This window comes from Cibotium barometz, chromosome 30 (genome assembly GCF_041138505.1).
Source record: "Cibotium barometz isolate CiBa-2024 chromosome 30, ASM4113850v1, whole genome shotgun sequence".
Lineage (NCBI taxonomy): Eukaryota > Viridiplantae > Streptophyta > Polypodiopsida > Cyatheales > Cibotiaceae > Cibotium > Cibotium barometz.
The window spans coordinates 14391938-14400804 of NC_141075.1; the positions used below are offsets into that span (position 1 = coordinate 14391938).

At 38.5% G+C, this 8867-nt stretch overlaps 1 protein-coding gene across 1 annotated transcript; it reads right to left on the minus strand.

Moving 5' to 3' along the window:
• Nucleotides 1–3511: 3511 nt before the first annotated feature.
• LOC147621197 (transcription factor MYB16-like) lies at nucleotides 3512–6492 on the minus strand. The gene is made up of 4 exons (XM_086823761.1): nucleotides 6360–6492; nucleotides 6149–6278; nucleotides 5401–5969; nucleotides 3512–3636 (listed from the first exon to the last, which is right to left on the minus strand). The coding sequence occupies exons 1-4, from the start codon at nucleotides 6490–6492 to the stop codon at nucleotides 3512–3514; spliced, it is 957 nt and encodes a 318-aa protein (XP_086679887.1).
• Nucleotides 6493–8867: the final 2375 nt, after the last annotated feature.

Genomic DNA, 8867 nt, shown 5'->3' on the forward strand with positions numbered 1-8867 from the left:
CTTTACTCTCTTCCTCTCATTGTCTCTCTCCAATCATCTCTCTCTCTCTCTCTCTCTCTCTCTCTCTCTCTCTCTCTCTCTCTCTCTCTCTCTCTCTCTCTCTCTCTCTCTCTCTTAATGAAAATTCTAATTTTATAGATTGATTTCTTTTTCAATAGTGATATACTTGATTTATTTTATGGAGCTTGAAATATTTAGTTAGATCATGTGTTTACTATAATCATATAAATATATAATGATTTCTCTATATAGGAGTTGCTACTTTTTCTATGTACATATGACTAGTTTACTAGATGAAATTTAAAATCCCTATGTAGAAACTTTGCAATGCTATCTAGAAATTCTAATTTGCTATATAGCCAACAACTTATTTGCTAGTTGTAAGATAAATTTTCTATATACACATTCAGAATTCCGATATAGAGTTCACTTCTGGGCTAGTTGTCAAATTTCCTACATAGACTTAACTTTATTATATAGGTTTGTGTCAAAATTCTCTTGTGCTCTTGCTTAGCTCACATGCTTTGTTATCTCTAGCTCAAGGTTATCTCTCTAATATAAACACTTTCCACAAGTCTCTCTCTCTCTCTCTCTCTCTCTCTCTCTCTCTCTCTCTCTCTCTCTCTCTCTTTCTTCTTCTTTCTTCTTCTTCTTCTCTCTCTCTCAACATCCCAAGCGTGCTAGTTGTCAAATTTGCTAGGAAGACTTAACTTCACTATATAGGTTTGTGTTAAAAGTCCCTTGTGCTCTTGCTTAGCTCTCACACCTTGTTAGCTTCAGCTCAAGGTCATGTCTCTAATATTCACGTAGCTCTCTAGCTTTCCACATCTCTCTCTCTCTCTCTCTTTGTGCCAATACCCCAAGCTATGGGCCAAGCCCCTTTCTGTGAAAATATAGGCCGCAAGAGAAGCTCTTGGACCCTGAAAGAGTATAAAAATCTCACCTCAGTGTAAATAGCTTTGGTAGCTGTCATGCTAATGTTGTATACATAGTATGCTATCTGAGTTGCAATTCTGTCCTATGAATACTTCACTAACATAGATAATAAATGTTGTATATGGTATGGAAAATTTCTTTGCTACACCATAATTTTAGCGTTGAGCCATATCTACGATATTAATCATTTAGCTAATGTCTGATTTAATATGTTGCTAATCAAAGGTTTACTACTTTTGCAAATGGTCTCCTATCACCACACAAGAGGACAGACAATGAGATAAAGAACTACTCGAATACTCACTTAAAGAAGAGATTACTAAAGATGGGCTTTGTCGACCCTACTGCACCATACAAGCCTAAGACAGAGTGCACCGACCACCAACAATAGCCTTCTAAAGTCTCCAAAAAGTAGCAATAATAGCTCTGTGGTTAGCCACATTGTCTAATGGGAGAGTGTGCAGGTTTAAGCTAAAGACTGCCTAATAAGAGAATTAAAGATGAGAGATGAAGGGCTATGGCACATTTCATCTTCTTCTATACATAGTGATCATGATGAACTGCTTTTCATGCACTTTCTAAGCAAGATTATGGTGATCTTATGTCTTAATCAAGATTATGCTTGCCTAATGACATCCCCCAAGCAACATTGTGGTGCAAGTCTATTGGCTTCTTCTAAGCAAGATAATGGCTCTAGTAATGCCATGGTCAAGCTCGTGAGCACATGCCAAAATTAGGAGAAAATTTTGCAAGGTCAAGCTAGATAAATGTGGCCTAACTCATGGAAATTCTCTAATCTTAGTAGTAGTAACGGGGAAGATCAAGTGTCAAGCTTAACATTATGTGAACTCAATCAAGCCTCACCTATCTCTACTCTATGCTCTCTTGATGGCAAGTCATAACCTTTGCCTTCCATTAACCCAAGGCCCATAATCATGTTGATTCCTCAAAGGATGCTTTTGACCCTCTTCCCTTTACAAAGCCATTTTCAACCATGGGCCATCACCACTCCTGGTTTTTATCGTATTGTTCCTACCTAATTTAGTTAAGCCCTCCTTATATGTTATGAATCTACCCGAGTGACATTCAAAAAAAAATCCAAGAAAAATATACTTCTATTAATCAACAAAAACTAGCCTCAAAGGACTAGAAGACAACCATGAGAAGGGCTAGATACAAACATGACTCCATGTACGGGGCGGGGATCAAAGAATCAAAAGGTGGAGAAAGATACAATTCTCCTCTATCTGGCCACTCTATAAGGAGAAGGATATCTCGTACAGTGAGAGGGGGAGGGAATTGCCACACACGTGGTTTGTAATGCCAAATGGGATCACCACCTCTATCTGTAAGAAAAGGGCCAAGTTGCCAGAGCCTCAAGAAGGCTTCCTACCACTTCTGCATGCAGTAAGAGCCATCCTGTAGCTTCCCCCACTAACCACCATAGAGGATTTGAATGATGTCAAGCCAAATGCTTTTTATAGACTACACAGGTGGAGTGTGGGTGCCAAAATATATGGCAAGTCCTATGCTCAACTCTTCCTAGAGGATACATGAGGTCAAGCCCCCAGCATTTGGCCAATATGTAAACGGATTAAGGGGTTCGAGAATAGGGGGTACCAAAGACGCTTCTCCAAAGCTACCACATGGAACTGACTGCTAGAGGGCTTGTAGGAAGGTCTTAGCCTCCTCTAGTTATGCACACTATGGTAGTGTATAATCCTTGATAATCATGCTTAAGAGCTTAATGAAACCATTTAAGCATAATCATTCTCACTTTGAAAGGAAAATATTAGTGGGTTTTGGAGGATGCAATTGAAGCACTAAATCAAGGGACTTTTGAGGAATAATGTACTGGTATGCAAAACTAACTCGTGAATGAGGGTTTTGAACCTTGTATGACTCCAATTGGTGAGCATAATTAGCACTAATTATAGCAAGCTTAAAATTGAAGAAAACCTTAAATGTCACCAATAAGTCATCATTTTGCTTCAAGTTCTAGATTGTGCACTCCTTATAAATTTAATGGAAGATGCCCAAGAGGAATTAGATCCACTCAAAGAGGAGGCACTGATTTCTCATTTTTGGTGGTAAATTTTTGTGTTGATTGTTTTTCATGCCTCTAGTTTAAGTTAGGTTGAGGCATAGAGGAAAAACATGATTTTTGCCAATGAAAAGTGGTTAATGGTAGCAATCATGGATCAAATCTCTAATGCCATGCTGGTAAAATAGGGTTTGGCATAGATTAAGGTGGAAAGAATTATGAATTAAGCATGGTGATTAAGTATGATATTACTCTAATGCTAATGATTAAAATAAGTGAGAAGTGCTTAAGAAACACAAGATTAGCATAAATAGCCAAAAAATATATATTTCTCTATTAGTTGTTGACGCCCTTTATAGGCATCAAATAACTTCAAAATGAACTCCCTATGTGGGATATTAGTTACTATCAAACCAGTTATATACCCTATCTCGCTTCATTATTGATGTATGATTATTTGTTATTTCTAACATTATAAGGTTGATTAAAAATAGTGTAGAGACTTCTAATGACTCTCAAGGTTTTAGAAGTCTAAAACATGCTACCATCTTTAACAACCATTTTCTTGGTGCTATGAGGAGGATCATAGAGTGCAAGAGTGATGACACTCTTCCATGCAGGGGCTGTATGTTTGTTCTTCCTTGAAAACAAGGTACCTGTAAAAGAGAAGGTCTCATTAGAAGACAATTAGAATCAAAAAAGGGACCTCTAAGAAGAGCCATGTAATCACTTTTCTAGGAAAAAAGGGGGTTGTGGTGAACCTTATGTATCTTACATCATCAAAATCCCTACATGGAAATACCGTTGGAAAACCCTTAAAAAGTAGATTCAAAATCCACAACCTTTGACAAATTTGGAGTTGATATACTCCCCATGAGCTTTACCTAAAAATATGTAAGTCTAGCACATGAGTTCATTAGGAGGGGTTTATTAATTTATATAATTACATTTATAAGAGGGGGTTTTTTTAACCAATATTGAAAAAAATCACGTAAGAGTATGAAGAAAAAAGGGTCATTTTATTCACAAAAGTATGTACGTGGAAGGGGTTTTCAAAATACTCCTTTGAACGCACGTGATACATAGGATTTCTTAATAGTGAACTCCCCCCCCCCCCCCCCGCGGAGATATACTCAAGTTATGCCTTCCTCACTAAAAGGTAGATTTCAATGACAAGAACGTATTTAGAGTGAGAAGAAAGTCATTAAATATTTTTTTTTGGGTATGTAGTATGCTTTTGACACATTAGTACAAATAAAATCTAGACGTATGTACCACAATAAAAATACATTGGTTGAATCGATCGATATTCATGCTAGTTAATCCATGTGAACTTAGACAATGTATTTCAAGGTTACATAGAGGTTGGTGTTTCCAATTGGTTGGAAACCAATTCCCATTTTTAATCACACTTATTTATTCAAAAACTATTTTACAAACAATAATTAAACTCTTGCGGGCTCAAGATAAAGTTTACATACAAATCAAATTGTAAGATTTGAAATTTGGCCTCCTATTTTTGAAATGGACAACATTTAAACTTGTTATCTACTTGGATTTGAGGTTGCTTGTGGTTGGGTGTGAGCAAGCCCCAAGTGGAACCAAAAAGTGAGCCTTCTCCATCATGTGTCACTATGTGGAACTACTTGGGATGAAGACTAATGGCACTGTGTATAGAAAATATCCCAAAAAACCAAACTTCTTCACATCTTGTTAGTAATGCAGAGTAGCTCAAATCTATGGAGTTGATTTCATTGATATGTAGATAGATCAATGTGCTATGTTTAAGATTGTTGTACTTTCATTTGCTTCAATTTTCTCTTGCATGGGGAAATCCACCACCTCTTTAAGCATGTTGTTCCAATAAAAATCACCATATTCTTCACTTAGTAGATCACTGTAGCTAATTTCATTGTTCTTGCTACCGCTAGCAGAAAAGGAGCTTTGGGCACTAAAAGTTTCATTTGAAACCAGCTCTAGGTCTCCCAACAACAAGCTGTCAGAATTCATAGCAGAAGCCAATGCATGGGTACTGGTGACTAAATTATTATTCTCTCTCTCTCTGTTTAATGTATTAGGTTGAATAAGTTCTTGAAAACAAGCTAGGCTCCTTGACAAGCTAATATGTCCACTAACCTTGTCACAAACAGGTTGGAGACCAACACCAAGTTGAGATGGCTTTGTAGAGAGAAGAGGTGCAAAAACATCATTGAAGGAATTAACATGATTATGGGCATTAGGTAATAGATCATCAGTCCAAAATAGTTTTGTAGCTTGGGTTGATGGAGAATAATGGAAGGCCAATTCTTGGTTTATTGAGTGGTCATCAGGAGAGCATAAAGTACTATAGATAGGTGAGCCACGATTTAGTTTACATAATGGTGAGTTGCAACAGTTTGACTCTTGACTTTCCCCATTACTACTAAGATTAGAGAATCTCCATGAATTAGGCTGCATTTGTCTCACTTGACCTTGCAAAGTTTTCTCCCAATTCTGGAGTGTGCTCATGAGTTTGACCATGGCATTACAAGAACCATTATCTTGCTTAGAAGAAGCCAAGAGACTTGCACCACTATGTTCCTTGGGGAATGTCATTAGGCAAGCATAATCTTGATTAGAAGACATAAGATCACGATAATCTTGCTTAGAATGTGCATGACAAGAAGCTTGTTGTGAGCTCCATAGGTTAGATGAAGATGAAGATGAAGGTTGCCATACCCCTTTAGCTCTCATCTTTGATTCTCTTATTAGGCGGGCTTCGGCTTGAACCCGCACACTCTCCCATTGGACCATGTGGCTGACCAAAGAGCTACTATTGCTGCTATTTGGAGACTTTAAAAGGCTGCGAGTGCACTTTGCCTTAGGCTTGTGTGGTGTGGCAGGGTCAACAAAGCCCATCTTGGGCAATCTCTTCTTCAAGTGAGTATTCCAGTAGTTCTTTATCTCATTATCTGTCCTCTTGGGCAAGTGTGTGGCGATAGAAGACCATCTGCAAAAAGCAATTAATTACCTTTGATTATCAAGGCATTAAGTCAAACATTAGCTAAATGATTAATAGCATAAATATGGCTCAACACCAAAATTATGGTACAACACAGCATATTGTTCCATATCATACACACCATTGATTGCTTAGCTTAGTGAAGTAGTCGTAGGACAATCGTTCACCTGTTCCCAAGCAAGGCATGAAGTTGAATGATAGTTTTCTCTTCAGTAGAAGAGAATTCTCCTCGTTTAATATCCGGCCTAAGGTAATTAGTCCACCTTAATCGACAGCTTTTCCCACAACGAAGAAGGCCTGCATACACATGAAGTTGATTAGTTCCATTTAACAAAATTGCGATTAAGACAGCATAATACGTATACAATACTAGCATACCAGCTCTCTTAGGAAGGGCACGCCAACTGCCATGGCCATTTTCACTGATGTAGGAGGTGAGCTTCTCATCCTCTTCAGGGGTCCAGGAGCCTCTCTTGAGGCCTTTTTTTTCACAGCAGGGGGCTCGGCCCATAGCTTGGGGTGTTGGCAGAGATGGGAGGGGAGAGAGAGAGAGAGAGAGATGTGGGAGAGAGCTACGTTTATATTAGAGAGACGACCTTGAGCTGAAGCTAACAAAACGTGCTTAGACTGTGGCTTTCGGGCGAGGCAAGCTAACAAAAGCTTGTGAGAGACTGTGTGAGAAAGATTGGGCACTTGGCAGCAGTCAACGCATGTGACATGCGTTGCTTGTGACTCCCCACGATTCCATCGTAGATTCAACTTCCGCGCGTAGGCACTGGTGACTCGTGACTCGTGAATGACCTGATTTGACGCTTCACCCGTCAAACACACCCACGCGCGTTGCAAAATTCAGTTAACCCAAGTCGTCACCTAATGTCGCCCCCAATAAAAAATCCTCTGGCACGTGGTATATCGACCTACTTAGGATGTCATTTGTGTTTGTCCATCCATGAAAAAAAATAATCTAACATGCACTTCTATGAGGTCTACATTGTATCACAAGAGCAGTGTTGTTCATAGAAAACGTGTAAACTAGATTTGCAACATTTTTGTTTTTTCTTGTAAATTTTATTCTCTCAAATTTTTATAATCTAAAAATTTAAGATATTTTATTTTTATTTTAGATCCAAAAACTCCAAACCCTCAACAAAAACCTTCAAAATTTGAGACTAAAGTTAAGTTTTGTGATTTCTTGAGAAAAGTGGTTTCTCCAAAAATTGTTGGGGAGCACCATGGGTAGGAGGTTGGAGTTCACTAGAGGGTCTACACTTTAGAGTTTGATCAATTTGTCCAACATTTATGTCACTAGAGAACTATAGGTCCAGGATACAAAAACTTCTTTCATCGAAACTTCTCAGCGAGTCACCATGGGCAAATGGGGCAATGGTAATATTGAGCAAGAATTTACATCCTATAGTTATCCAATTGTAGCTTTTTTTGAGTGAACCTTATGTGAATCCAACTCAGCACATGGATTGAAGAGAAAATGGTGATTTTGAACAAGCATTTACTTCATGTAATTATCAAATGATAAATGTTTTCTCCCATCAACTTGAAGGACATTTTTCCAAAATTGAATTTGTTGTAGGACTAAGGCAACTCGCCTTTTTTAAGAAACTAGAGCACATGTGACATGACATGCAGTTAGAAGGCACATGCATTGTCAAAACTAAGGAATAGTAGATCCAAGTTGCTTCAACGTACCATACAAGAGCTTTACACATCTGTAGTAGTTGTTTTTTTTGCATAAGTAGTAGTTGTTCTGTCTTTTCCATCATCTAGTAGATGTGAGGTTTTAAGATCTTCACACAACTGTAGTAGTTGTTCTTTTACATCATGTAGTCCCATACAAGCTACATAACAATTCACCTTCTAAAATAAAGGAAGCCATAGGGAGAGATCTTAATGAGGTGCTAGCGATATTCCACGACTATGCAAGGGCTTCTATCCCATGAGGAAACCATTATTAATGTCATCCTTCATGTCTTTTATGCTATGATTTATCATGCAACATGTATTTTCTTTCATTTATTACTACAAAACCTTGCATTTACAGACTTTCAAGCAAGATTATTGCATTTGATTATTGGACATCATGTGTATTAGCCTCTTGGGGAAGAGGTTTGGAAGCTTCAACCTCCTCTTGGCCTCTTTCTATGGGGTAGCCTCATCGGGGGGGATTGATTTCTTATAATATTGAGAACTTGTGTTTTTTTTCCCGAGAAAAAGATCATTTAATTAGTTAAAGAAAAATCAGCCACCATAAGGGGGGGCTAAGTACAACAACAACGGGCTAGATACAAACTCGTCTCATAGAAGGAGGGTGGGAAACAAGTGATCAAAGGGGAAGAGATGCTCGGGGATTCACTATAAATAAACCCTCAGTATCACATGCGTTCAAGGCCTATTTTAAAAATCCCTTATCTGTGAAGTTTTCATGAATAAAACATACACTTTTTCTATTCAACCTATGAATACCCCCTTTAAATGATACCCTTTTGTATGTAAAAAATGTGAAAAATGGGATTTAAAAAATTCCCTCTGTTGAACCCACATGCTACGCTTACATATTTATGAGTGACCCCCCCGAGAAGAGATGCTTCTCCTCTGGCTAGCCGCTCTGTGAGAAGAAGGCTATCTCATACAAGGGGATGGGGGGGAACAACCACATAGGTGTTCTATAATGCCAAATGAGGTCACCGCCTCTATCTGTGAGAAAAGGGACAAGCCTCCAAAGTCTCAAGAAGGCTCCCCGCTTCTTCTGTATGCAGTCAGACCCTCCCTATAGCTTCCCCCACTAACCACGGAGGGTGTGAATGATATCAAGTTAGATGCTCCTGATGGTCTTAGTCGGCGGAGTGTGGATATCCTTGATGGCCTTGTTGC